The following is a 27459-nucleotide window of genomic DNA, read 5'->3' as shown; positions in this document are numbered from 1 at the left end:
AATCTAGTATATTCTACCCTTCATTATTTGTTGTCTTATATCCCGTAAATTATTTCAACGCGTTACTAGCATTCAGCGCGTCCCAATCAATTTCCGGTCCTTTAAACTTATGCCTCCTTTCAATCCAGAGGACTAAGACAAGTCCAAATAAACCCGTGATGACCACCGAATTACTATAACCTTAGCCTCAGTCTCACAATTCAAACGTCACTCAGAGAAAAACTCACTAATTCATGCTCTCCAGAGTTGTAGGAACCGTAACTGGGAAACAAAAGAAGATCCCACTGATGATCAACCAAATAACCGAGAAAATATTCACCGCATACCCAATAACAGGCCCTAAGTCGAAATGTCGACGGGGTAGCTTATTACGTCCGCAAGTAGCTAGGATTCCTTGTGGGATAGTATACGTTATATTCAGCATGAGAATTGCCGTGTTAACGATAGAGTTGAATGCTGCGGTTGAGGCAATATAGAGGAGGCCGTATATTAGACAGAAACAGGCAGCTAATAGGGTAGTGCGAATAGGGATTTGGCGGACTGGGTCGATGTGGCTCCAATAAGAAGAGAACGGAAGACCATTCTTAGAATCAGAATACCGTTAGCTTGTTTCGTGGTTGCTCGGTCCCTTATTTGAGGTACTTACATCTCGTGAAAATGCCCATGCGATTCGACTGGAGGCGATCCATTGGCTGGGTACGCATGCTGTTTCGATTAGCTTGGATGTGTCCTCGTAATGATATGGTGAGGGGCCTTGGTACGGAACCATACTGTAGTAGAGTAGAGTTAGATACGCCTGCAGGATTGTAGTAGCGACCTTGTTCCCAGTTGCCTGATAGAAAATCTCCATGCTAGGCAAAAACGCTGTCTGCACCGCTTCGAGGTCGGTAATCACAGTAACCATGACCACAATCCAGGGTACAGCTGTCAAGACGCCAATGACCATAGTCATGTTGCTATCACATATTGTTAGACAGATCAAGAATATTCACGAAGGAGACCTACATAACTTGGGGCAGTTTCCTTCCGGGACTTGGCATCTCCTCGGCGATATGAGTGCATGCGCTTGTCGCAGCGAAGCAGTACTGGCCCACGCCAATACTCATGAGCCATGCCGGTCCATGACCCCATCCACTAGAACCACGGTATTCGACAATATTAGTCGAGCGATAGTGGTCTCGACCCATTGACAAGCATACTATTATCACCAGGAGGAGACCAACAACGGACAAATACATGGCCGTCTGCGTTAGCCGATCAATGTGCTTTTGTGGAACAGTGAAGATGGGAATGACTACAACGCTGTTAGTGTAGATCAAAAACCCCAACATATTGGGAGGTGAGCACAATGGATAAGAAAGAGTAGAAACGAACGTGTCAAAATCACCACAAGAACGTAGCATAGATACACCTGCCACTGTGTGCCAGCAAATTCTGGATACCAGAACTTCGCAATCCCAAAAGCCGATATAGCCGTGTATATAACCCCAGAGGCAGTGGTCACCCACCATGCCACCACGTTAAAAATGCCAACCGTGTAGGCGGCGAAGTTCTTCGAGAACTGTGGGGCAACAATATACGTGAAATGGTATTGACCCTGTGATTTTGGTGAGTTTGCCGTCACTAGGATGATTCGTATATCGTGATACAATTGCTATCGAGAGACCTACACCAGAAGAGGGAAGAGCAGAGCACAATTCGGCCAGCCCCAGAAGGACAATCCACTGGACTGCCGAGGCGATCATTAAGCCAAAAACAGCGGTTTGGCCGCCCCCATAACCGATGGCCATACCAAAGCAGGCGGCATAGGAAAGCCAGGAATCAATGATGCTAGAGACGGTTATTGCCTCCGCCCCATACTGAATGAAGGCCTTGCTTACCTATAGGCCAGGCCGATTGCTCCAACCCAGGAGAAGGACCGTTCTAGCTCAGCCACATGGCCTTGCGCCCTCAGGACAGCATCATCCAAGTCAAACACTTCACCGAAACCTTTCCCATCCTGGCTGGTAGGGGGAATGTGTTTTCCATCTGATTCGACTGAGTCTGACATGGTGATTTGGGTTCTTCCTTCGGAATTTCACATAGACATATGTAAACGAGGGAAAGGGTTATGGAGATTCTGTAGGCAGATACGTATATATATACGATATCGGCTAAACGCCACTCAAACCTAGACCCTGCGGCGTACGGCGACTAGCAGCGCCCTTGCTTCCGGATGAGCGGACAACGGATGAGCACCTCCGCGCAGATTAGAGGGGTCCATGACCATACTATCTCCTTGAACAATACTGTGTAACACGTCCAATACCTGTGAACGCGGAGTAAGGGAAGAGCTGCCAATCAGAAGGACGTTGAGTATCTGCAAGATAGACTAATTTGGGCTAAGGAAGCCGGCGAGTGCGGGGAAATTATGTTGAACGACTTCAGCTTGGTGGGTACCCTTCTGCCCTAGATTGACTTTATCAGCTCACTTGCTAGATAGGGAGAAGATACACACCCTTGATAAGAGCAACTCAAAACCATATTGGGCAGCTGTTATAGGGCCTGCGGATTTGTTTTACCTTTCTGTCTGGTTGAGGCGAGTAGAAGTGTTCTCATCCCTAGTATTACACTGCCCTTGACTGTAATAACTAAACTTGATTCGAGGGGAAAACAGGTGCATGATAAGGGTACTTACAACATAGTGACGTGGCTTAGGTACCTCCCTTCAGCTGTGGTAAAGAAATTAAAACATATTATCAAAGGAGTAAGTACTGTGCCCAGTAAATGCTTCTTGTGTAATCGTAGCTCTGCCACGGTAGGGATGATGGTCGCAATATATACTTGTGTTCAAGCCAAGAAGTTCCGTTAACATGGATATATGGCCTGATATATCAAACTTTGCTTTACTATGTCCTATTCGACATGGTCTTATGCTTTTGTCCGGACCTTAACGAGGGTCTCGTCATACCACGCCTTGTAGGCCCAGCCAAGCATTGGTCAGGCTCTTCTCGGGGAGTAAGCATTATATGTATTATCCTGAACCTAGCTCATGAGCCAATTACCATACAAACATTAGTCTACGAAAGGGATAGAGCATACTAACTAAAATACGGTTAAGTATCAAGATACCTAACGCATGAACTCAGAATTATCTGTTCAAAAAGAGCTAACATACAAGAGCAAAGCAGTACACAGACTTCAATCTTCGTTTGTACCAAGCCAATCAAGAATACTAAACGCCACAAACAAGGTCACAGCTTTGCCCTGCTCGCCAAAGCTTCCTCTACGAGGCTCACAGCAGCCTGGGCGCATCCATAGGATGACTGATATCCGGCTCCTCCCGCACCATAGTTGTGCACCACCCAAGTGTCTCCTATGCGTTCCTTCTCGATTCTTGTCCCATTCGCCCGCACGGGTCTCAGGCCCACGCCGTGTCGAATGATATCGAGGTGTTCAATTCCCTTCCCACCCGTAAGCTGAGGACACATTTTGACGGCACGTTTCATAATGCGCACAGCAAGATTGGGATCCGCCTGTGAATCCCAATTTCCCAACTGATACGAGCCACCCAAAATTGTACCGCCGCCAGCAGCGCGGGTCATAACATAGCATGCTTCACCATCGCCATCGTCAGTTCCAGAAACATCTAGCATCTTCCCAGCTTCATTTCGGACTATCACAATTTGCCCACGAGCGGGTACAACGGTCCTATCTTCGACTCCTCCCAGTTTGGAAGCCATAAGACCTGTACAGTTCACGACGAGATCAACCTTCTGACCGGGGTGAACAGATTGAGAGGCTGCGTCCGAGATATGGTTGAAAATAGCCCGTTTGAATACAACTCCATTTTTAAGACACTGGGATACGAGCCAGGGAAGGTATATCGCAGTGTTTATGCAGACAGACGTGAAGGCTGTCGCAGAGTCAAAACCAGGACCATGGCTGCTCTTGGGAAGAGCACGAAACTGATTGATTTAGCGTGAGATAGACAGCTTGGGACTCATACGTGAAGGTATCACTTACATTAGGAACAACGCCCTTGAACCACGGGCTGGGTGATAAAAGCTCTCCAAACCATTTTGCGGTTGTCGTACCAACATCCTTCGAGCGGCTGTGTATTTCGCATTCTACAATATTGTTAGTGGTTAGTCGCGAAACAAGTTCTTTCTCATTTACCTTGGAAGTGTATTCCGGCATCAGGGTGGTTACGCGCTAGATCCTCTAACACTGTCCATGTGTACCTATCCCAATCTGCAGCCTTGGTGCCACGAGTCGACATGCTGAGTATGGCTCTAGTGAGTAACGCGCCAGCAGTTTCTTCTTTCGATCCTACTCACGGCATATAATTCGCACCAGCCCACGGTGAAGCATATTCGATATCGTAATCCCCAGGCATATGTTTAGCCGCAACGACTATCTTGTATCCCGGAAGTCTGGACAGGAGAAGAGCAGTCGTAAGACCTGCAACTCCGGCACTGAGATCAATAGGAGTCAGATATAGCTGTGGCAGCCAGTACGCAGCATGTGGTTTGAAGGTCCCTCACCCGATAACTACCACATTCCTTTGTTCCATTGCGCCGTTCTCTTGCAAGGGGATATCAAATTAGATAGCTTGCTTATTGAGGCCTTGGGAAATCAATATATAGTTGTAGCCTTCTAATAAGAACGAACAATTCCAGTTCCCTCGAGGACTTGTAGGATAGGATCGTACAAACTTCGGTATACTACAAAGTACTCTAAATCACACAGTAAGAAGATTGCCTTCTCCCAAATGCTCTACCAAGCGGGAAATTGTTCCAGGTCTATTACCAGGTTTGGAAATCATACATAATCGTTCAATCATCGGGACCAAACTCAGTTTCCTCTTTAGGCAAGTTACCGGTTCTGGTCAAAGCGCCACGACTATGATTTCCATAGCCCTTATTATTGGTAATGAGAAATCCTACATTGCCTTTTTCAGATAGCTTGTTCCCCATATACTTAAAGACAGTGCTCTATCTAAAGATCTGGGAATATTCAAGTCAATCTTTCTTCTACTTTGTCTAGAGTTTCATACAACCCATCAATCTCACAATGGCCTCCATGCAAAAAGTCTTCGCTGGCTATGCCGCACGCCAAGCTGTCCTTGAGGCGAGCAACAACCCCTTCGCAAAGGGCATAGCTTGGATAGAAGGTGAATACGTGCCACTAGCCGAGGCCCGCATTCCACTCCTCGACCAAGGCTTCATGCACAGCGATCTGACCTACGACGTGCCGTCCGTCTGGGACGGGCGATTTTTCCGCCTCGATGATCATCTTACACGGCTCGAAGTTAGCTGCGACAAACTACGTTTGAAAGTACCTCTTCCGCGCGACGAGGTCAAGCGGATCCTAGTCGACATGGTCGCCAAGAGTGGCATCCGCGATGCCTTTGTGGAGTTGATCGTTACCCGGGGTCTGAAGGGCGTTCGCGGCACTAAGCCCGAGGACATCGTCAATCGGCTCTATATGTTTATTCAACCCTACGTTTGGGTTATGGAGCCCGAAGTGCAGCACACTGGTGGTAGTGCTATTGTGGCACGGACAGTGCGACGGGTCCCCCCAGGGGCTATTGATCCTACGATTAAGAACTTGCAGTGGGGAGATCTGGTTCGGGGTATGTTTGAGGCATCGGATCGAGGTGCGACGTATCCGTTTTTGACGGATGGGGACGCGCATCTTACCGAAGGGTCTGGGTTCAATATTGTCCTCGTCAAGGATGGGGTCTTGTATACCCCGGACCGTGGTGTGTTGCAGGGCATTACCCGCAAGAGTGTGTTTGATGCTGCGCGTGCCTGTGGAATTGAAGTGCGTCTCGAATTCGTGCCTGTGGAGTTGGCATACAATGCCGATGAGATCTTCATGTCCACTACCGCTGGAGGTATTATGCCCATTACCTCTCTGGATGGGAAACCGGTGAATGGAGGACAGGTTGGCCCGGTTACCAAGGCAATTTGGGATACATATTGGGCTATGCACTATGACCCCGTCTACAGCTTCCAGATCGACTATGATGGTGTTCAGAAATCTGATGTGAACGGGCTTGGAAAGCTTTAAATATTGCTTAGTGTTCACAGGGCATGGAATTTACTGTTCTTAATTCGCTTTTTATATGTTATGATCGATGAATAGCAGCAGATATATATATATTAAATTAAAGAAAATAGCCATTTAAAGCTTGCTCTATGACACTACTACTAGTCCTCGTATTATTTCATCGCCCGCTAAGTTGATGGCTTTCATGAATGCATTGAAACAAGTATGTATTGGAAAAGCTCTCGAACACCGAGTTAATGATATGGTAATATAGCCAAGTATAAACACAACACCAAATACTTTCACGCCGGGCTCGAAATTAACGCAAGTCTATAGATATAAGTTGTCATACCTTCTATCAAATCACGTTCTTTAAGGACAGTGTTTTTTCCTTTACGCCTTTCCGGATTTCAACTCATTATATATCATCTTCTCCACCTCCTCCATGCACCCCAACACTTCGAGATCTATCGTTATAGCAGTTAGCAAGCTATAGTTTTCATCCTGTAATCTGTACATACCTCCGTATGGAAGAATCTGAGATGCAATGATAGCCCCAACACCATTCTCTTGATCCGCAAACCAGAACAAATTTGCTAATCCTTCCCAAGAAGCAGATCCCGCTGCCCTACCTGTTGGGCTTTTGCGATGGCTGATGGAGAAGGACAACCCCCAGCCCTCGGTCAGGTCATCATCACAGGGTACCAAAGGGCAAGGGTTCGCAAGAAGCGGCTTTCCCGATGGTGTGTATTCGTTACAATACCGAGGCATATCTGGAATTTGATCGGTGAACATCTCTATACTCGACTTGTTAACTTGCTAGGTGACGTGGCTGGGTAGGCAGGGGCCTTTCTTGCCTTTTACTGTTTCTGGCTTCAGGAGCTGGGTTCCTGTTTTGGGATCTGTGCCGTCGTTTAGAAGTGTTGCGATGATCTCTGTGATATTCTATGTCAGTCCCATGAGTGTACATATGTATAGATACTAAGGGACTACTTGGGAACATACTGCAATACTCAACGGGTTTCCCAAAACAGCCTGCACCTCCCATGCAGAACCTCTGCTTTTCCATTCCAGGCTTGCACGGGAGAAGAGGATATCGATAAAGATGGTCAGTGACACTTAATTCACCATCCTTATCTCGTTGATGCATGTAAGCCAGGTTCATTTTCATTTCCATAGAGGGGAAGAAAGTGATCGATTCAATCCCAAGAGGTCGCAGAATGAACTGCTGAAAATACTCTTCCAGAGATAAACTGCTGGCACGTTCCACGAGCACACCAGCCCAATCAAGCCCGACGCCATACTGGAACTTCGTTCCTGGTTGGTTGACTAATGGCCGGTACAAAACGTCCGACTCGTGGCCGGAAAAATCGTCCAAGCCGAGTGGGCGGGACCAGTCGCGAAGCTTCAGATCCTCAAAGGCGTAGCCAAAGCCAGCTATACATGGCGGGCATCAGCGAAGGGAAAAGCCAGCATTATTCAAAGAAGCTGTGTAAGGGATGAGGAAAGCCTTACAGGTATGATTCAAGAGCATTCGAAGTGTGATACCGCGGTCTCTTGGCACCAAATGAAAGCTGCCATCAGTCTCCTGCTCAAGGACTTGGACATCCTCCAACTCTGGAGCGAGCGATTGGACCTGTTCAACATCATCGAGAGCCAGCTTGCCCTGCTCGACCATTTGCATGCAAGCTATGCTGGTTAACAGCTTTGTGCAGGAAGCAATCCAGAACACTGTATCTAAGGACATCGATTCTGGGCAGTCAATTCCGCGCTTCCCTGAAGCATGGCTGAAAAAGACGTCACCCTCACGGTTTACAGCGCAATAGACGAGACCAGGAATTCTTGGTGTTGGGCCCGATGTCGTCGCATCTAACGTCCCACGGAGGACAGATGCGGTTTCCTGCGACAGGCTGGTAGTCATTGCGCTGGTTATTGAATAATAATTTTCTTCTAGGAGTTGTTCTCTCAATTAGTGGCTCTCTGGAAGTAGTAAATTAGTATATAGAGACAATGCGCCGGAAGTGTATCCTTTCGTATAACCGTATGTTCGGATGTACTTACGTCAATGCGCAGTGGGCTACAATTTGCACGAGTGGGATGTTGCTAGCTCTACGGGAAGAATAAGCCCCGCTATAATATGAGGGACAGTCTTCAAAGTAGACTCATTAGGAAACTGAGGGCAGCATTTTGTGGAAGCTCAAGTATTTCCTGATCCGGTAACAGAGAATGTTCGGGCCAGACCCACTAACAACCCTCGTTTAACTTCGTGAGTATAGGATGAGAGAGAAATACAGCACGCAAATGAGACCTATATGGCCGTGACGTCCGACAAGTTGGGATATTATAGGAAGGATATCATTTGATTGCATAACAGGCCATATATCAACGAGTCATTCATAACCACATAGATCATCAGATCTCCTTCACTACGTCGGAGATACATCTCGCGACATAATCAACATTCTCCTCATTCAGCCCACAGAGACTAGCCCGCCCAGAGGGCATCAGATAGATATGATACTCATCCTTCAATCTATTAACATGCTCCTTACTCAACCCTGTATAGCTAAACATCCCAATCTGGGACTCAATGTGAGACCAATCCCCCGGGGTAGCAAAGTCTTCCAATCTCGTCCGCAATTGCTTCCGCATACTCATTATGCGTGAGCTCATCATGTTCAGGTCCTGCTGCCATTGCTGTCTAAGCCCTGGATCCGTGAGGACAGTTTGAACAATCTGAGCACCAAATCGGGGCGGATTCGAATACTCTGCGCGTGCAATCAGGGACAGTTGAGATATGGCTCCTTGAATGGAAACGTCCGACGGAGCGACTAAATGCAAAGCGCCCACCCGTTCACCGTAGAGTCCAAAGTTCTTGGAAAAGGACTGTGCAACGCATAGTCCAGGAATCCTTTGATCAGGATCTGGGCTCGATAACAGACGCTCTGTGAAATGCCGCACTGACCATGCGTCGTCTTCCACGTTTCCGGTTGCGAAACCTTGGTAGGCACTATCGAACAAGACGAACAGTTTCTTTTTCAAAATAATGTCTGCCAGCTGCTTCCATTGTTCGCGGGTTAGGTCCAGTCCTGTGGGGTTGTGGGCACATGCTTGAAGGATGACCACGTCGTTTGGTTGTGCATCTGCCTCCAACATCGAAACCATATCGGCAAACTTGACGGACCGCGTGTTTGGATCATAGTATGGGTACTCTTTCTGAATTACTTCAGGAGCTGCCACCGCCCAGACTGTTTTGTGGTTTACCCAGGTAGGATCTGGGATAAAGACATTCTGGGGCTTCAGGTGCTTGGCGAGGAATGAGGCGGCCAGATGATTTGCTCCAGTACCAGACACAGCTTGGATGCTTGCAATATTCTGGCTTTCGGCTAGCTCAGGCCCAAAGACGAGCGACCCAGCGATATCCAGAAATACAGGAGACCCGGCAATACCAAGATACTCATGGTGTGATCTAGGGTCGGCCGCAATACGCTCTTTCGCCTAGTCCTGGGTTAGCAGCTGTCGGCATGCAGCAGAATATTGCACTGTCAAGGACATTTTGCTTACTTGTTTCACGCTGGGAAGGATCCAAGGCAAGCCCTTTTCGTCCCGATAGGCTCCAGCAATTAATGAGACTTTCTTTGGGTGTTGGTCTGCATCAAAATCGGCTAGCAAGCCAAAGGCAGCATCCGCTGGAAGAACAGGCACGTTCAGGTATTGGGAAGACATGTTCCTAGATGCGATGTTTACAAAGTTTCTAGTAAGAGTTAACAGGTGTCTATGTCGAAGCTGGCTATAGCTGCGAAGTATCTGTCGAACCGACCGGTTGATTGAAACCATCAGTAGGCAGTTGTATGTATCCAACTTCACTTATATGGACTGTACAAGATGACTGCGAGAGGCGTTTTCGAGCTGAAAGAAAAATCACCCCACGACGTATAATCTTGCATCATTATAACTATATAATGAAGATCGGGTGGATGAAATTACGCCGAACGGAATTAGGGCTAATGAAGAGCTCACTGGTGCGGGATACCTTCGGCATCTCCACCGGTAGTCGAGCAGAAATCGGTCAAGTTCCGACATGCCGACGACTTATTCGATGGAGGCAAATTGACTCATAATTTTCACGGCAATCAACACATATATATAAAATTCAAAAGGACAGGCGAACTCGTGCGTTGTAGGCATCTATTCGAGCCACACCCTATACAACATTGAGTGGAGACTAGGACCCCTCAACAATCCCGCAAGATGGACAACGTCGCCACCTTCTCCCTTGACAACGCCCCTTCTTATGAGAAGGTAAAACTACAAGTCGACAGGGTCAGTCTTGAGATCTCCACAATCTACAAAAAGGGCACTCGCCCACCATTCGTCTTCCTCCACGGCTTCGGCTCTTCAAAGGAAGAATTCAATGACTTCGCCTATCTCCCGCACCTCAGCGAATATGGACTCCTTCTATACGACGCCCCTGGCTGTGGCGACACAACTTGCTCTGACCTCAGCAAAGTGAACATCCCATTCCTGGTCAAAACAGCCAAAGCCCTTCTCAATCACTACGGGGTCACCAAATTCCATCTCTCAGGCCACTCAATGGGCGGACTAACCGCCCTCTTACTCGCGTCTGAAGTCCCAGACCGCGTCCTCAGCTTCGTTAATATCAAGGGCAATCTCGCCCCGGAGGACTGCTTCCTTAGTCGCCAGGTCTTTCTCTTCCCCGCTGATGATGCAGAGGTATTTTTCCATGAGTTTACCGAGAGGGCGAGGCGGGCCCCCGCCTTCTCGAATGCCATCTATGCGTCCAATCTCAGACGCAAGGTTAGTCCCCATGTTACTTATGGGATCTTGTCTACCATGGTTGAGATTACGGATAACAATGACTTGCTTGCGTTGTTTTTGGGGTTCTCTTTCCCCCGCATGTTTATGTATGGCGTGCAGAATGCTTCCTTGTCGTACTTGCCGAAGTTGAGGGAGGGTAATGTCGAGTTGGCCGAGATTCCGTATAGTGGGCATTTTCCTATGTATTCCAATCCGCCAGAGATGTTTAGGCGCGTTCAGGGGTTTTTGGAGAGGACGGGTGCTTAGAGGATCGATGTGTTCTTTTGTCTGTTTTATTAGACCTACGCTTAGTGTTTCTTTCAAATTGTTGCGTGTATAGAATAGAGATTTTAGAATAGATCTTGATTTTTGTTCGAGGGTCAGTTCTGAACCGTAGATTCAGAATGCCCTGGCCTTGCCTATATAGCTTTCCGCTGCTACAAATACTTAAAGAAATAGTATGAAGTATTAAAATAAGCAGGAGAGATTAAATACACCTATAGAAGTAGCGTGGAAGAAGATGAGGCTCGTAGTAGGGAGGTTGAAGACCCATTGACATAGATACTAGGTCTTTCATACCAGCGATGGTTTCAGGATGTCCATCGCCAAACCATCCCCTCCTTTTCTCCACGACATGGACAAGCAACTTTACTGCGCATGTTTGTTGGCCTTGAGAAAACAGTATATGCGCCATGTTATGCATGGTTGTTAACATCTTCGGATTCTCTTTCCCGAGTACCTTGTATCTGCATGAAGTCCACTGATAACTTCAGAGCATCCGTCAGTCGAACCTGATGGAAGAATATTGAGGCCAGATTATGCATGCCGGCCAACGTGTCTGGATGTTCTCTGCCAAGAACCTTCTGTTGCATTTCCAGTACCTCTGCAGCCATCACTTCGGCCTCTGCGTAACGACGCTGCATCATAAGGATTGACCCTAGGGCAGACATTGTCTCGAGTGTCTCTCGATCTTCGAGACCAATTGCACTCAGCTGATTCTCCAACGCATATGTGAGAAGTCCTTCAACCTCTGCCAGTCGATGCTGTTCTAATAGGATCGCTGCAGACTGTTCCATACTCACCATAACTAGTGGATCGAATGCACCAACCAACCTCTTTTGCAATTCATGTTAAGGAATTAGTAGCTACTTGGCCGTTTTACAGTGGCCTCGATCGAAAAGTACATATGCCAGTTGAGCCCTCCTTTGTGGGGTATGTAAATGTTCTGGACCCAATGTGCTATTGTAGGCCTCTATTATATGAACTAGAAGGTCCTCTGCCTTGTCATACTGGCCTTGTGACCAAAGGCACAATGCCCACGTAGTCTTTGCAGTTGATGTTTTACAGTCTTCTGCACCAAAAGCAGCCTCAAGTGGTTCCTCTACCCTTTCTAACAGCTGTTCAGCCTTCTTGTACTGGCCATTTTCATACCATACCCCTGTCAACCCAACCTTCTGAACTAGCGTATCCGGATGCTCTGGACCAAGGGCCATATTGACTTTGTCTATTGAATGGACAATTAACTCTTCGGCTTCCTTCAACCGTGCACAAAACCGATACATAACACCTATCGTCATACATATTAAGCCTGCTGCCCCACTCTCTAATGAAAGTAATTCTTTAGGTGGCGGAAGGTGGGAAGAATTTGCCTCCGACACAGTGCTTGTCTGCGGTCCGTCAGAGCCTACAAAGAGACAGCTGCCATGAAAGAGGCTTGGTAAAGGGTCCAGGAATGATCTGCTCCACTTGGGCTGTCAAACTTCGCTCTCCACTGAACCAGAGAATGCATGGTGACTCCAGGAAAGTCGCTACGAATATCACTGATGAGTCCAAACAATCGAAGCGGTCGCAGTGCTTAGTCGTACATAAGCCTGTCCCATCCGCCGTTCTCATCGAGGCTTAGCGGCTCTAAAAGCCACAGTGGAGCATCGCTTGCCAATGCAGAATCATTGCGTATACCAGCAGCCGCCGAGTAGAATAAGTATTCGGGGATGTTTGTGTGGTCCATATGTGCGAGAAAGGTTAGTAAAAGTCTAGATGGGAACGAAGACATCCTATCGACGACATCGAGGCTACTGTCCCATACTGTCCAGATAGTGAACTCGTATGAGGATAGTCGTTTCGATATCTCATCTTTGAGAAGCCAATCCCTGTGTCTCTTATAATTTTACAAGTAGCGTTCAAGACAGCCTTTTTAATCAATGTAGATTCTAGAATACCTGTCGTCTTTCGGGTTGGCATTTTTCAAGCAATGGAAGCGAGTATGAGCGCCAGCATGGTGGACTGCGAGGGGAGGGTGCTGCAGGTTCTCGCATATGCGTAGTGACTCTTCTCAGACGTCTCGTGATACCTCTGTTATATTTAGGTTCCGGTACCGCAATAACAGAGAGGATGACTCTGGCGGCGTCATGATATCTCCCTGTAGCTGCTGGGCTCCGGGGTAGAGTATCTCAACGCATTCCTTGCCAAGACTGGTAAGAATGACACTTCCACGCACCCCAGACGAAACAACATCTCGTACTCCTCCATCGAGGTCATCTGCGTTGTCCAGAACTACCAGCCATTCATCGTGGGGTTGATTCTGATTCTGGAGCCAGCCTAGGACAATATGAACTGCCGGGTTATCCTTGAGCGACGCTTGATGGCCCGGTTTCGTCCTATCTGGCTCGACCGAAAGCCTGAGATCTCGAGCACAATGGTAAACACTTGCTTTGACTGTTGCAGCGCTCCCCGCATCAATCCAGAGGCTGGTATCATATTGAAGCCGATGAGCTTCTGCGTATCGAAGGGCGAACTGTGTCTTCCCAGCACCCCACATCCCATCTATAGCTACCGGGTGCCTTATTTTAGTTGACCCCTCCAATTCCTTACCCAGTTTTGCTTCCAGCGCATTCGAGAGATCACTCCTTCTTGTGTATATACTGTCGGTACTCTCTGGTACTGAATATACTGAGTGTGCCATCCACGCATCTACCTAAATAGTCAGCGAGAGCGCTTGATACTGACCATGAAACCAAATTATTAATCTCGCAATATCCTAAATATACGACCTCGAGGTAGGTGCGTTGGTTTCCTCACGATTAGTCTGGATACTGGAAAGATAACGACTGACCACTGATGGTTGCCTCCATCAGCTCGATGAGCTTGTTCCGTAACCTCTTATAATTGGAGTTTCTCTCTCCAAACTTATTCAGGCCCCAATGGTCTGTGTTCAGCCCTATTATTTCTGCGCTGGGGCGATCCATGGTGGCAGACTGCTCCTTGACCACCTGCGAGAAAGTTAACGAAAACGTTCCACAGCATTATCAATGCCTCCAGACTTACCAAACCGCTACAAAATCCCCAGCAGGATGCCCTAGCTGTTTCTCGCTTCTCGAAAAAGTTGACAATCTTTAGATGATTAGATATCGCTTCAAATCGCCGGTGCATATCCTGCAACTCCACAGAATCGTAACGGATAGCCTCCATAATCTCGGGGGATGTTCCTAGGCCAAATAGGCGAAAGAGGTGAGCTACCCTGGCACCTTGCAATGCAGAAGCAGAACCACGATGTGGGGTCCCTAGAAAAACAGCAGCCTTGATCTGCTGGAAGATATTCACGGCGCGATGGGAATGGAATAGCCGGGCTTGTATTATGGCCTATGGTTCCACGGTTATTTTCGGGGCCAAAGGCAACTACGGCGGGGGGAAAGTAGTAAAGCCAGGGGCAGTTACATACTTCCTTTATTACTAGCCCACCATAACTATGCCCAACTAAAATAAAGTGCCTCTCGGGTGTCTGCTGCAATTGTCAGAAGCTTGGAGAACTGAACAGGCAATGTGCTGACCTTTACTGCTAAGGAGCTAACTTCTTGAAACAGCTCCTGCCCGAGTCGGGTGCGCCGCTCCTGAATGGCATCTTCGTAGTTGTAGAAAAACACGCGAGTGTTCTTTTGAACGTGTGCCGGCAGATCCTCACAGAAGAAGTCGGTAACCCAGTTAACATATCTTCTCTTCAGGGAGGGGCCTCCGGAGTCATCCTGGGATTTGCTTTCGACCAGCCTGTGCCAGGTAGTATCCGGGTTTGACCCCAGACCATGCACAAATATAATGCTTTACTTGACATGAGCACAACCAGTCCATAGAGGCGGTAGGGGTGACAAAGCTCACTCTAAACCGGTGGCAGTCAAGGTAGAGTTGAAACAGTGCGCTGACACAAGTCCATAGTCGCTCTTCGGGGCAAACTGCGCGTCCAGCCGGGATGCGATGCATGCTTGCAATGCCAATCGGGCAATCAAAACCGTCAAGCCTGCAATAATGCACTCACGAAGACCCACATGCACATTCATTATAATGTATACTTCAGGTGCTGTGGCGCTCATAAAAGGGCATGTGTGGCAGCTTTTCAATGCTGACAACCCCCTTGCTTTCAAGTAATGCCCACGAGGAACAAAAGTACTGGATTGCTTTAGTGCCTGCACAGCCGCTTACAATATAAGGCTGACGGCTTAAAAGCAGCCTAATTTAATTTATGCGTCCAGCGAGGCTGCAGCCTCGCGACTCTTCAGATGTAACCAAGCAATGCAAGCTGACGATCTCAATTCGAAGGGCAATTTAAACCACGTAATTTTACCCTTCTGCCTATACAAGCTATCTAAATTTATCCTAAGCTATTTTATATTTTAATATCCCTTATTAATCATAGGCAGATATCGGTAAGGCTGCACTCAGTCATGTAGAAATCTCTGTTTAATAAATCCCATGTAACTTACATACAGAAAATCATACATGGGTCTCTACAAACTGCCTCGAGTTTGAAAAGCTCGGAAGATACAGCTTTTGCAGTTTAATAGCTAGAGAAATGCATGTCAAACCAACCCCCATTGGCCCTGTGCCCTTTAGTGATTCAGATGCGCTCAATGCCGAGCGACTTATCTGCGCAGTCGACCGCAGCACGGCGGCAGTCTCTGGACCTACGCTGCCTCATGATCCCTCTCAACCAGGATACCATGTTCCAGACGAGCCCAGCGTCCCGTTGACTGACAGTGAAAACTTTCTCCGGAGAGAGCTCACCACACCCCTTCTAGATTTGCTGTTTGGATATCTCTGGCTCGTTGGAAAGCAGTCCAGCAGCAATATCGACGCCCTTCATGCTCAGGTCATCAAGGGAAGAGATATTCTGCCGGCAGAAGATCCAAAACTGCATCTTATCTGGCAGGAAAAGAGGATATTTATAAAGCCCATACCACAATGTCTGTTAAATTATGACTTCTGGAGACTTTTCCTATCGTCCGAATCTCCCATGATACCGAGCCTAGATTCTCCCTCGGAGTTGCAACAAGTGAAGCATTCCACATATGGGTCAGACTCGTACCGGACGGTAGCATTAGGGTTTCTACGATCATACTCCTTCCTCATCCAACATCGGTCCGACTTGTCACTCGCGAAAGAACATCATCTCATCCCAAAGGATATTGAATGGTCCCAGTGGTCGAGGTTCATTTCAGTGTTTCGCAGCATTGATGATGGAGACGTAGCAAAAAGGTATTGGTACGGCCAACTCCGCCTCACACGACTGAACTGGGTCCTGCGCATCCTCGGTCCCAGGAGTGATGCAAATGGCTGGTTCTACCACGAGCCTCACTGGTCCACAATACCCTACATGCGACGCGCCGTAGTGCCATTGGTTTTCATGTTCGCGGGTATATCCCTTATGCTGGCCTCGATGCAAGTCATGCTCGCGGTTCCCAGCGACAGCCTCCTGAGCCTCGGAGGGGCTAACACAGGGTCCCTAGAAAAAATGCAAGTCATATTCTGGGGGTTTTCTCTGGCAACAGTGTTCTTTTCCAGTGTGTCACTGGCTTTATTGATACTTATCCCCTTAATCGTCATCGTCTGTCAGTTATCTTGGGCGATTAGGCATAAGCCAGAGAAACTAAGGATTGATGGACCCCCAGGAGTAACAGTGTAAAGTTGGGATATGTCAATAGCCCGCTTCTCCTACTCAGCGGAGGCTAGGCTCTCGACTTTTATTATGCAGGAATTTTAACGTTGTATGTTGTTCCAATCATACATAAAGACTATCATTATGCTTTGTAATAAACAGTATATAATTATTTAGCTAAATTGTTCAAGTGCGCCAGCTGCGTGAACAGTAGCGAGAATATCAACCTCCACGACCCACTAAGTAATGGGTGGGGGTGATACTTAGACACCCATTCCCCACCTAGGGGCATTAATTATAATGCCCATAAGACACCCGGAGATAATACCAGCCACAGGCAGAGTAATGACCCAGCCGAAGTAGATCCACAAAATCATTCGCCAGTTGATGGTACGCCAGGTTCCACTGCAGAGACCAACACCGACGGTTGCACCCGAGATACATTGGGTTGTGGAGACTGGAAGCTCTGCGGATTGTTAGTGGTTGGAGGATGCCATCCCCTCAGGGAAAGATGGCGAACTTACTGAGCCTGGTTGCTGTGATGACAGTAATGGCGGAGCCGAGTTCCATAGAGAAACCACGGGAAGGGGAATGAAGCGTGATCCTATTACCGAGATTCCGCATGATATTGTAACCGTAGGTCCAGATGCCTATTGCGATAGCAGCACCCCCAAAGGCCCTTAAGAGATAAGTTTTGAGTTGATCACGTCAACATGGTGTACGGTACTTACAGAATCCAATAAGGAACAGGACTCTTTTTGTTGAGCTTTCCAGATTGCCAAATATCGTAGATTGTGGCATATGGTCCAACGGCACTATGCTAGTTAGCACTGTTTATAGTCAGCCAAGGTTTGGAGACATACTTGGCCACATCATTGGCGCCATGGGTGAAAGAAGCAGTGGATGCTGTCAGCACCTGCAGGAAGGAGTACATGTACTCGGTCCTGTTATCGTAATGCTTCGCGTGGGCATGGGTCATTTCGATGTCGCCAGTAAGGATATTCTTCTTGTTCTGCAAGCCGATAACATCTTGCTCGATCCCACGAAAGAAGAAGCGCTTGAACTGCCAGAATAGCATGGCTGGGTGAAAGAACCCCTTCCCTTCCGGTCGAGGGCCAATGATTGAAAATGCTGGCTTTGGCGCCACTGAAGGTGCATTGCTTGGTGCCTCTGACTTCAAAGCCTCGGATGAAGTATTCTGGCTCTCTTTGATTAGCTCACCTTCGTTCTCTAGGTCTGAAGGTCGGTTTTCTTGAGTCGCAGCTCGCTCCGCCTGGAGCTGCTCCATAGTTTTATGGCCACTGTAGAAATCCTGTACCACCGAGTACCCTTCTGGCAGAGGGGGAATTTCTCCACGACGTAGAACGAGAGGACCAAGGAAGACATGATACCATTGAAGTTGCCAGTCCTCTTTCAGCAACCTTCGGTACAGCCAGGGAAGGAAGAAGACGGCAACGATCAAGGCGACGGCAGCGCCAACCCCAATAATCACACCAACAGTCTCTGCATCAGTGAGGGTAATCCTACTCGACCCACCCTTCCACACAATGAGCACTATTATATAGATAAGCGAATATTCTTGCGGCTTCGGGTTCGCGACTCACTGGTGAGGAGAGCAGAAGTAATGCCGAAGTAGATGGGAATAGCAATAAAAGCATTTCGGACTGAGTTGCTCCGCAGCATCACTCCATACTTGGTAATCAGGAAGACGATGGCACCAAAGGCGCCCGACATAAATGGGGCAATGACCCATGCCAGGAACACCTGAACAACTCCAGAGTTGATGTTACCTCCCCACCACGAAACGCCATTCGCTCCAACCGACGCAATACCCATTCCGATAACGCCACCCATGATAGAATGTGTGGTCGAAACAGGCATTCCAAATTTGGTCGCTATGGTAAGGTAGATAGAGGAGCCCATGACGGCACATAACATCCCCAGCATAAGCATAGAAGGATCTTCCTTAAAGAGATCGACGTCGACAACCTTCGTCCGGATAGTGTCTGCAACACGAGCGCCCACGCCAATACTAGACCTCGGTGTTAGCATATGGAGTCCTCAAAGTTGCTGGCTAGGAAGGGTAGTAGAGTGGTCTGTACCTCCCGCAGAATTCCATGATGGAGGCAAGAATCATGGCCTGCCAATACTTCAAAGATCGCGACGAGACAGAGGTTGCCCAAGAGTTGGCGACATCATTGGCGCCAATATTCCAAGCATCTAGGAAAGCAAAGATGGTACCGAGAGCAAAGATGTAGTCAAACTGGTGAAGGGCCATCTTGGCAAAGGCTTGAAGCCACTAAGAGACTAGACTGGAGTCAGGCTACAGATATTCTAGCACCGTAGTCCTTTCCTCTCAATAACTAGAGGGGCGTGCATGGCGCTTATATATACCAAAACCTAGCACGATTGCCTGGAGTTTCCATTCCTTTGGACAGAAACCGCCCACCCTTCTTTGTAGCCTTAGGCGAGGTCAGTCCATTCATTTGCAAATTGGCCCCAACGTGAGAGAACCAGATCCAAGGCTAGGGAAGTTTCCCTATTAATTTCGGACACTGAAGTCAACTGATGGGTTCGAATGCTCCGACGTTCTTGGCAGCGTATCCGTTCAATTGCCAAGCAGTCCGCTCGTGAATAGCCTTGGCACCTCTTGCTTCGAAAGCTTATATGGCCAATTAAAGCTCTATAGAAAGGAACGTGGGCTCGGATCGAGCTCATGAATAGCGCTAACAGTCTGATTCCAGATTCTTGGCATCCGCCATGGTATACAACGGTGATGCGACATGACTTGATGTTGCGCTCGAGATACCCTTGATCACTGCTGCCACTTCTCACTCCTTGTTCCAGGAAAAGGATCGTGAGGGGGTGGTGGCCGTACCCCTATCCAGACCCAAGTTTTACCCTGGTATTCCTTTTAGCGTAGCAGCCACAGACCATTATTAGGTATTCCAAGACTCGCTCTGGGCCAGTCTTCTTGCAGCAGTCGAGCATGCTTCGTGCCTCCAAGTTGTTTCCTTTCTTGGCAGTTTGGCTCCTGCTCATAGAATCACCACATGCAAGATGCAGCTGCAGCTGCCTGACATTAGAACCAACTGAGATACGAGGATAAAGGCATATCCAAGCGAAACTGGGCTGGAATAAGCATAGTACCATTGCTAGAAGCAGAGAAATCCCCGAAAAGCCAGTCAGTGCGTCACTAACATCATCGACAATTCCTAAACTATGAACAATCCTCTAATTTACCCCTCGCTTAGTTTATCATTTCGATGCTCACTTAACTCGGTCTGTAAGTGCTGGATATACTCCACTGCGGTCTCGATGAGCTCCACCTAAGGTGACAGCGCAGGTCATTACCTCATGTCAGCCAACTATATTTCAAAACAATGTTACGAGAAATCATCGTCCAGCTCGTTCCGGTGGTGTCCTACCTTACTGCATATTTTTCTTTTTCGCCCGCTGTCCACGCCACTTGCACTAAGTACATGGGCCATCTGATCGAAGGCAATCTTTAACCGATCCCGCTGGTTTTTCTGAGACATGGCATGCTTTCGTCGCTTGAAATCCGAGTGGCTCTTGGGGATTTTGATCAAGAGGCCTCCTAGAGATGAAGAGGTCCTCTATTAGTCACGCCAAGATGATTACCCTGGAAAATCCCGGGTAAGCATGTGGACTAACCATCTTTTGGGCGGAGTTCAATATATTTCTGTGATGGATTTGACGGTGGATGTTGTGGTACCGCATTGGGAGCACGTGAAGAGGAGGACTGAGGCATGGCTTTCCTTAGGGTTACTGTCAGCTAGATTGACAATTAACTGTATAGCATCGCCCCTCTTACTTGCGGGGCCATGCATGGGCTATATATACTCAGACTCGGTGTTGACAGTTCATCCCTTTCTTGCGTTGCGGCTTATAATTAAATTACCAAGACTTCACCCTCTATCTCAACCGACAAAAACTTACTCCCTAACTCTGTCGGGCCGTTGTCTAGACAAATAGTATGCCTAACCTCCATCCCCATTCTCTATTCGTACATATCTTGGCTTTTAGGGAAGAAACATAGGAATAAAATGCGTAATCATACCCTCGGACATACCTACAGTCTGTGATCTACGTAAACGTATACTTGTTTCCTTTTCTCTTTTTAGTTCTCGCAGATTATGGTTTCATCGCTCTCACTTTGAAGACTGTTGTGTTAGATATATCTTCTAGCTTTGTATAGTTTCTGATTAATCATAACAGTTATATATATTTCGGAGCCCTTACAGAGGGGCATATTTATACTAGGTCAAACGCTTCTTGGTTCCCTCAAAACAAAGCACGCGTGAACTTGGCAAAGCAAAATAGATCTATAGTATAACAGATATTGTAGTAGTATCATTGACTTTCACGGTGTACGACTTCGTACACTAACCAGGAGGCATGGAGTGACGATCTTCATGCAGCATCGACATTGACCCACAGTGGGGTCTCTGCCGATGTCAACATGCAAACCCTAACTCTACTTGGTGAAGATCTTATCCTTTTTGTATCTATAAGTGATATGATTATGATCCCATGTCATTCAAAAATGCTCTGTATAGATGTCGATGCTAATAAGGTACACTATTGATCCAGTTGTTGCCTACCGAGACCCTCTACGACGCTGTGGACTCAGGCTATATAGCACGTCGACATGTCATCATTTTAAAGTAATACCGAAAATTAAGCCATCATCAAGCATGACTATGTTCAAATCTCGTCATCCACTCATCGTTGCCTTTTAATTATTCTCACTCTCGACTGAATTCATCTATTCCAACTACTTACCTCTACTTCTCCATCCAGTCAAACAATACACCATATCTTCCTTCATACTATTCTTCCCCTGTCCACATTGCCTCAGTCCAAGATGAACTCCACACACGACTACTACCGACCCTACCCTGGCTACCCCCCAGCATCGCAGCTCGAACACCCAACTTTCCCATCAACACCTCAGAACTGGACCCCGCCATCAAGGATCCAGTTACCATCACCAAGCTCTGAAAGACAGCCAAGCACAGAGCCAGACTCGGGCACCGTTACCCCAGCACCCAAGACTCAACCCACCGGGCCAACCAAGTACGCAGACCTCCTACAGCTGTACTTGACGATCAAAAAGGACGTCTCGTCCAAGTTCACCCTCCCCAAGCAAGAGGAAACCACAGCGCCGTGGGTCTTCCAGGCGCTGATGCTGCTTGATCACGCCGAGTGCGCGGCTGAAGCTCATATGGAGTTTGTGGAGTCGCTAGAGCAGGAGATTCGGGCCTTGCGGGATCTACTGGATAGGATGAGAGATGCTGCTCCCTTCGAGTCGGCGGTTGCTTCGGTGAAAGAATTGATGGAGGATAATCGGCATGATGAGGAGGGGGTAAAGATCGTCCAGGAGAGGGTGGAAGCCCTGGATAGGTTCAGCACGGATGTGGCTGTGTTGTGGTAGTGAGATTTTGGTATCCTTTGGCATGGTCCTTTCGCTTCTTGCTTGTTCTGGGATGTGTCCTTTGGCTGTTTCTGTCGGGGCTTGGTTATTGTATGGGCTGTTGAATGATGGTTTGTGGATCTTTATCTCACTCTGCTCAATCCCTGAGAGAAAATGTAGCTTGGAAGATCGTCTACTATCAATAAAATTCACCTTGGTGTCCAATCGCCTATTCTCGCAGCAGAGTAGTTTCGATTCTATGTAGAGTAGGCAGAATATAAAGAACCTACAGAAAGCTATATCACCCGCAGTACTCTTGGTAGATCCTTTCCAGGCTTCGTAGTTGTCCAGGACTATCCTGTTATCATCACAAAGACCGTACCCATCTAGTTCTAAAGAGAGAGACATAAAGAGATGTACCGTGAGGTATGCTTTCTCAAGAAAGATGCAGCTTGTTGACAAGTAGACATGAGAATCGTGAACCCAACTCTTTCCCTATTGCCATGCGAGATAATAATAAAATACCACCTGTAATGTTTGATCTTAAACAAATAATGTTAATTTAGGTACGTAGAAATCGGTTTCACAATAGGTCTAGGATGTAGTGCCACAAGGAGTCTATATATAACTTGTCTATTAGGCACCAGGGATCCTTATTTCACAATAAATACAAGACTGCGCGATTCGGTGGAAAACAACACACGAGATATTACTGAAAGCGCCTATTAACATCTAAACCTAGGTTTACAATAGCAATAACATGAGTAAAGGGAAACTCTGTGTAAACAACACGTCGTAGCTTGTCCAGATGTGTTGGAACGTTCTACGGCCCCAAAATCGAAGTATGAACCAATGGTCCTACTAATCAAGTCTCGCATTGAAATATATCAAATAAACATGGGTCGCATCGAAGACAACGCAGGTAACAGTTATAACGACAAGGGATATATGCTTCGACGCCCCCAATGTATCATCACAATGGTCATAAACAGGCCACAATAGTGGCAGGGTATCCTCAGCGATTCGAATAAAGTAAACGGCTATAGTACACCACGCATAGTAGTGACTTCTGGACACCCCGCGCACGCACGAGCAAAAAAGTACATGCTTTACGACGCGGGTCCATGCCGGATAAAGGAGAAAGATGTAAAAGGAAAAGAAAACGAAGGAAAGGGGTACGTTCACAAACGGATCCACGGTTCAAAGGAAATTGACATAGCGAGGGACAAACAACGAATGCAATAGTAATATGAACAGTAAAAGGGAAAGAATGATAATGTGCCCGCGTGAAGTCGCGAGCTGTACTTCGATTCATGAAGTCTCCGGCTGAGTCGGTTTGTCTTCATCATTCTTTGCCGGCTCGCTCTCCTCCTTTTTATTCTCAGTTTCCTCGACTTCTTCAGAGATAGGCTCCTTTCCCTTAGGGGACGATGCTTCCCTTTCTTCTCCAGTATCTGATGCGCCATCCTCAACCTTTGCTTCAGCATCATCTGTTGGGTTAGCATCTGCCTGAGAAGCTTGTTCGGCTTGTGCAGCTGCTGCTTCCGCCTCTGCTTTCTCCATCTCTGCTGCTCGAGCTTGTTGTCTCTCCCACACCTCCTTGCGGATGCGATCATCTTTGGCCCGACGAAGCCGTTCGGCCTCTTCCACCCCACCACTCTTTTTCAGCTTACCCTCTTCCACAAATGCTCCTAGTTCCTTTTGGAAGAGGCCGATCCGGCGATTCTCTAGTTCTTTCTGTCGTGCTTTCTCTGCTCTTTCAATCGCCTCAAGGCGTGATTCATGATTCGGTTGCAGCGCACGAACTTCGCCTAGGACGCTGTCTTTCGCTTTCATCGGATCCACTGCAGGGTCGATGACCACATTACGAGATGTAGTTCGGAGAGTGACCCCGTTACTGGGGTTGTTCTGCATTGCTTGTTCTTTGGTAGCCTGCTCAACAAGAGCGAATGTCTGGGCGGCCTTTTCCACATCATCCTGCAGGTCGGCTGCAAGGTCTTCTTGCATAGTGAGTTGGTCACGTTCCTCGCATACGAGTTGTAGCTCTTTCTCCCAAATTTTGGTCCAGATGGGTTTCTCTCGCTTGAGGAATTCCTGCATCTTTTTAATCTCCTTCGTCACAGCACTGATATCCTTGCCGACACTTTCCAATTGGCGCGGCAGCGGCCGCACTCCACGAGTCACCACATCTTTGCGCAGGTCCTCCACCAGATCCTGAAGGTCATCCACACGTGCGACAAGGCGTTCCGATTCTTCACCAAGTTCCTTCTTTCCCGAATTGACGCGTGCACGTCCTGCATCACCTTCGAAAGAAGGTAAAGATACTTCCGTGGCAGCAGATTTCACACCGCTGGCCTTGGTACGGATCGCGTTCATCGAACTTGCGATATCCGACTGAAAGTTGGAGTAAGTTTGTCGCAGCACGGCAATATCACGCCTGAGGCTCTGGAGTTCTGCAAGTTGGCTGTCGCTGCCTGCAATTGAACCTTTAGAAGGTCCCCCCGATTTTGCACTAGAAACAGATACCGGAGGTGCCGCAGCTAGACGAGCCATTTCCTTGGCCGCTTCGAGCTGGCGGTCGGACACACGCTGCATCACACTCTCTTGGCCGGTCAAAGCATCCTTGACGCCTTCAATCAACCGGCGGACACCACCAAACTCATCGTCAAAATGCTTCTTCACCTCATCAAGAATATCGACATTTAACACCAGGACTGATCGATCCTTCACATCGTTCAAATCCTCCAGCTCGTGGCGGACGCCCGAGACGGGATCCTGGATATAGATCTCTGGCAAGTCAGCCCCATTATTGTGAGTGTTCCAGGCGAATTTCTCGATGAAAGCCAGCTGGAGCCTTCCAATCGTCAGACCGGTGAAACCTTCTGGCAGCACATATTTCTTGATCTTGCTTTTATACTGTAGGAACAGGGTGAGCTCCTTCCCGGGAGATGGCTGTTCGGCAGTAAATGGAGTGCTCTGGGGAGGGGTGGACACGGACTGTGGCTGCCGACGTTCCGATTTAGGTGTTGTTGGAGAGGCAACAGCGTCGGGGATGCTCTCCTTGGCTGGTTGAAATGCATCAGCAAGGGAGGGCTCCTCCTGAGAGCGAGGTAGATCAATCGTCTCCGTGTCTGGCCGTTTTTGGACTTTGTCTTGTGGGGTAGGAGAATCTCTTGCAGAGACAGACGCCGAAGCCTCGCCCCGTGACTTAGTACGTTCTTCTTCAATGCTCGGAACATTCGGAGGTGCCTGCACCGGTGCAGTTTTGGTCGTCGGGGTTTCCTGCGATCGGTTTGTTTGTGATCGCTGTCGGCCGTGGGCGTAAGAACCTCGTAAACGAACAGCATTCAGCGATTCACGAACGTCGCGACCACGATTTGGCAAAGGGGAGTGCTGCGTCGGTAGAACAGGGACACCGCTGGAAGAAGCCCCCAGGTGCTTTTGTATCTGATACGCGGAGAACCTTCGTGAGGCGCGTCTCTCAAGCTCACCACTTCTCTGCAGCGCACCAATGGCGTCATCTTGCTTCGGAGGCGGTGGTGGAGGGGTGGGATAGTCTGACGGATTGACGGATGACGCAGGTGCCTTGGGAGTAGAGTCGCTTTCAGGTTGGGAGGACCGAGATAGAATATTCTGTGCCTCTCGTCGTGATGCTTCTCGTTCTGAGAAGGTCCCCCCTCGCGTGTCACCCGGCACTGGTGAGGTCCGTGACGTACTAGGTGGGTCTTCCAAAGAGCCATTACTTCCATAACGACGACCTGATCGTTTCGGTGATGACACGGTGGAAACTGTTTCCTCGTACGCCTGGTTCATCGCCGCCTGTCCACTCGTCACACTCCCAGCGCTTGCATGCCGGCCAGGTAATGACCGACTTTCCTCTCGCTGTTGCCGCGAACGTAAGCGGGCCTGCTTCTTCTTGAGCCCGTGAAGAAGGTTGATGATGATGTCACGAATGCGCGGGAGATAGCGGTCGAGGCTCTGCGGGGAGGCATCCTGGCTAAGGGTGTCTTCAAGAATTGTCCGGAGAAGGTCTGGCACCGGGCCCAAGTCCGAGGTGTCGACCCCGATCGCATTGAATGCGCGACAGGCAAGGTTGAACTCATAACCTAGCCGCACGTAGACATCGGATACCTCGTTCTCCGAAGCTTGTTTCCGGGACCATTCGGTCAGGGCTTCTAACAGTTGCTTCGTGGCTATCAGGAGATGCGTGACGCTCTTTTCAATTTGTGAGATCTGCTTATCAGGCTGTGGCGAGCAAATAAACATGTATTAGCCGGGATAATTGTGGGTACCAACGTGGGTGACCGCCAGCCAGGATGAAGGTTTGCGGCGTGAACCATTGAAGGCACAACTTACCACGGAACTTCTTGATTGTGATCGCCCAGAGCTGGACGAACTGCGTGGCGCGGAGGACTGTGAAGTCATGGCGGATTCAATACTGCTTCCGGAGCCCGAGGAAAAATGCTGGGCCGACGGACTGCGCTGGGAGCGAGACGAAACGCTAGAGGCAGACTGCATATGTGAACGTGTCGGCGCGCGTGCGTTTATGTGGGAAGTCGGAAGGTTTTCCTTTTTATGAGACTAAATTGGATGGCGGGTAAACGGGAGAGGGACACAGCAGATGCAGGGAGTAAGGAACCGATCGTAGTAGGGAAGGGGCCAAGCTGACAGACTTGAGAGCGTGTGTGTGTGTGGTGTAAGGGAGAGAGACGAAACAGATCCAAGATCCAAGTGGGGAGAGACCAAAGAAGAAGAAAAATTTGGGCGAAAGTGAATGTAAGAGGAGGAACAAGGCCCCTCGCTGAGAAACACACACCCACACACGTATCCCAGCCTCTTTTTGGTGTTGATTGGGGGGTTCGACGATTAATGAATGAATTGATTGATCGGCTGTCTTCTGGTTTAGTCTCCTTGGGCTGCAGTTGGTCCAAGTCATTTTGGTCCCATGCCTAAGGCACCCCTTGTCAGCTGTTCCACTACTACCAGCCTCCCGCTTTCCCTTTTTCAGCTATTGTGTCTCGCACCTCGAGGTATAAAAGATTGTACTCCGTGCCTCGCTAGGATATTCACCGTGACAGATAGTAGTGACTACATTACCATTCTGACTGCCGACTCGATGCCAGTAGGGACAGGCAATATTCTATCTTCTCTTTAATATTGTATGTATCACGAAACCTGCTGTTCTTCCTGGTTGAACCCGATCGTTGTCCCACTCTGGAAAACTGGTGCCAAGAACTGGACCCGC

At 48.3% G+C, this 27459-nt stretch overlaps 13 protein-coding genes across 13 annotated transcripts; 4 read left to right on the top strand and 9 right to left on the bottom strand.

Annotated features, from left to right (window-relative positions):
• Positions 1–49: 49 nt before the first annotated feature.
• Positions 50–2050, bottom strand: BDV38DRAFT_270569 (amino acid transporter; the record flags this gene model as incomplete). Its single annotated transcript, XM_032057173.1, has 8 exons — positions 50–173; positions 228–583; positions 647–705; positions 772–956; positions 1006–1294; positions 1375–1597; positions 1671–1830; positions 1881–2050. 8 exons carry the CDS (start codon positions 2048–2050, stop codon positions 50–52), a joined length of 1566 nt encoding a protein of 521 aa, XP_031914434.1.
• Positions 2051–3233: 1183 nt separating this feature from the next.
• Positions 3234–4555, bottom strand: BDV38DRAFT_282046 (FAD-dependent oxidoreductase; the record flags this gene model as incomplete). The annotated part of the gene is made up of 5 exons (XM_032059712.1): positions 3234–3947; positions 4006–4109; positions 4159–4262; positions 4320–4457; positions 4527–4555. The coding sequence occupies 5 exons, from the start codon at positions 4553–4555 to the stop codon at positions 3234–3236; spliced, it is 1089 nt and encodes a 362-aa protein (XP_031914433.1).
• A 500-nt stretch (positions 4556–5055) lies between these two features.
• Positions 5056–6057, top strand: BDV38DRAFT_282045 (aminotransferase class IV; the record flags this gene model as incomplete). Its single annotated transcript, XM_032059711.1, has 1 exon — positions 5056–6057. The coding sequence occupies one exon, from the start codon at positions 5056–5058 to the stop codon at positions 6055–6057; it is 1002 nt and encodes a 333-aa protein (XP_031914432.1).
• A 372-nt stretch (positions 6058–6429) lies between these two features.
• Positions 6430–7957, bottom strand: BDV38DRAFT_270566 (serine hydrolase domain-containing protein; the record flags this gene model as incomplete). Its single annotated transcript, XM_032057172.1, has 5 exons — positions 6430–6503; positions 6558–6833; positions 6894–6971; positions 7042–7473; positions 7552–7957. 5 exons carry the CDS (start codon positions 7955–7957, stop codon positions 6430–6432), a joined length of 1266 nt encoding a protein of 421 aa, XP_031914431.1.
• A 491-nt stretch (positions 7958–8448) lies between these two features.
• On the bottom strand, positions 8449–9805 carry BDV38DRAFT_292268 (pyridoxal phosphate-dependent transferase; the record flags this gene model as incomplete). The annotated part of the gene is made up of 2 exons (XM_032061980.1): positions 9601–9805; positions 8449–9534 (listed from the first exon to the last, which is right to left on the bottom strand). The coding sequence occupies exons 1-2, from the start codon at positions 9760–9762 to the stop codon at positions 8449–8451; spliced, it is 1248 nt and encodes a 415-aa protein (XP_031914430.1). The 5' UTR covers positions 9763–9805.
• Positions 9806–10198: 393 nt separating this feature from the next.
• BDV38DRAFT_244443 (alpha/beta fold hydrolase) lies at positions 10199–11233 on the top strand. Its single transcript, XM_032054318.1, has one exon. It carries the CDS (start codon positions 10288–10290, stop codon positions 11119–11121), a length of 834 nt encoding a protein of 277 aa, XP_031914429.1. The 5' UTR covers positions 10199–10287; the 3' UTR covers positions 11122–11233.
• A 316-nt stretch (positions 11234–11549) lies between these two features.
• BDV38DRAFT_282041 (uncharacterized protein) lies at positions 11550–12347 on the bottom strand (the record flags this gene model as incomplete). Its single annotated transcript, XM_032059710.1, has 2 exons — positions 11550–11969; positions 12039–12347. 2 exons carry the CDS (start codon positions 12345–12347, stop codon positions 11550–11552), a joined length of 729 nt encoding a protein of 242 aa, XP_031914428.1.
• Positions 12348–13186: 839 nt separating this feature from the next.
• Positions 13187–15182, bottom strand: BDV38DRAFT_282040 (uncharacterized protein; the record flags this gene model as incomplete). Its single annotated transcript, XM_032059709.1, has 6 exons — positions 13187–13824; positions 13967–14123; positions 14179–14493; positions 14573–14635; positions 14682–14946; positions 15004–15182. The coding sequence occupies 6 exons, from the start codon at positions 15180–15182 to the stop codon at positions 13187–13189; spliced, it is 1617 nt and encodes a 538-aa protein (XP_031914427.1).
• Positions 15183–15694: 512 nt separating this feature from the next.
• Positions 15695–16804, top strand: BDV38DRAFT_282039 (uncharacterized protein; the record flags this gene model as incomplete). Its single annotated transcript, XM_032059708.1, has 1 exon — positions 15695–16804. One exon carries the CDS (start codon positions 15695–15697, stop codon positions 16802–16804), a length of 1110 nt encoding a protein of 369 aa, XP_031914426.1.
• A 162-nt stretch (positions 16805–16966) lies between these two features.
• On the bottom strand, positions 16967–19301 carry BDV38DRAFT_292265 (inorganic phosphate transporter). The gene is made up of 6 exons (XM_032061979.1): positions 18880–19301; positions 18382–18809; positions 17641–18331; positions 17509–17592; positions 17302–17456; positions 16967–17243 (listed from the first exon to the last, which is right to left on the bottom strand). The coding sequence occupies exons 1-6, from the start codon at positions 19053–19055 to the stop codon at positions 17041–17043; spliced, it is 1737 nt and encodes a 578-aa protein (XP_031914425.1). The 5' UTR covers positions 19056–19301; the 3' UTR covers positions 16967–17040.
• Positions 19302–21665: 2364 nt separating this feature from the next.
• On the top strand, positions 21666–22235 carry BDV38DRAFT_282037 (uncharacterized protein; the record flags this gene model as incomplete). Its single annotated transcript, XM_032059707.1, has 1 exon — positions 21666–22235. The coding sequence occupies one exon, from the start codon at positions 21666–21668 to the stop codon at positions 22233–22235; it is 570 nt and encodes a 189-aa protein (XP_031914424.1).
• Positions 22236–23525: 1290 nt separating this feature from the next.
• On the bottom strand, positions 23526–26639 carry BDV38DRAFT_270561 (formin-mediated actin nucleation enhancer; the record flags this gene model as incomplete). Its single annotated transcript, XM_032057171.1, has 2 exons — positions 23526–26459; positions 26571–26639. The coding sequence occupies 2 exons, from the start codon at positions 26637–26639 to the stop codon at positions 23526–23528; spliced, it is 3003 nt and encodes a 1000-aa protein (XP_031914423.1).
• BDV38DRAFT_70313 (uncharacterized protein) lies at positions 26560–27283 on the bottom strand. Its single transcript, XM_032063800.1, has one exon. It carries the CDS (start codon positions 27148–27150, stop codon positions 26788–26790), a length of 363 nt encoding a protein of 120 aa, XP_031914422.1. The 5' UTR covers positions 27151–27283; the 3' UTR covers positions 26560–26787.
• Between the last annotated feature and the right edge of the window lie 176 nt (positions 27284–27459).

This window comes from Aspergillus pseudotamarii (assembly GCF_009193445.1).
Source record: "Aspergillus pseudotamarii strain CBS 117625 unplaced genomic scaffold BDV38scaffold_21, whole genome shotgun sequence".
NCBI classification, from domain to species: domain Eukaryota; kingdom Fungi; phylum Ascomycota; class Eurotiomycetes; order Eurotiales; family Aspergillaceae; genus Aspergillus; species Aspergillus pseudotamarii.
Note: the sequence above shows the minus strand (reverse complement) of the source record. Positions and strands in the feature narration are given on the sequence as shown.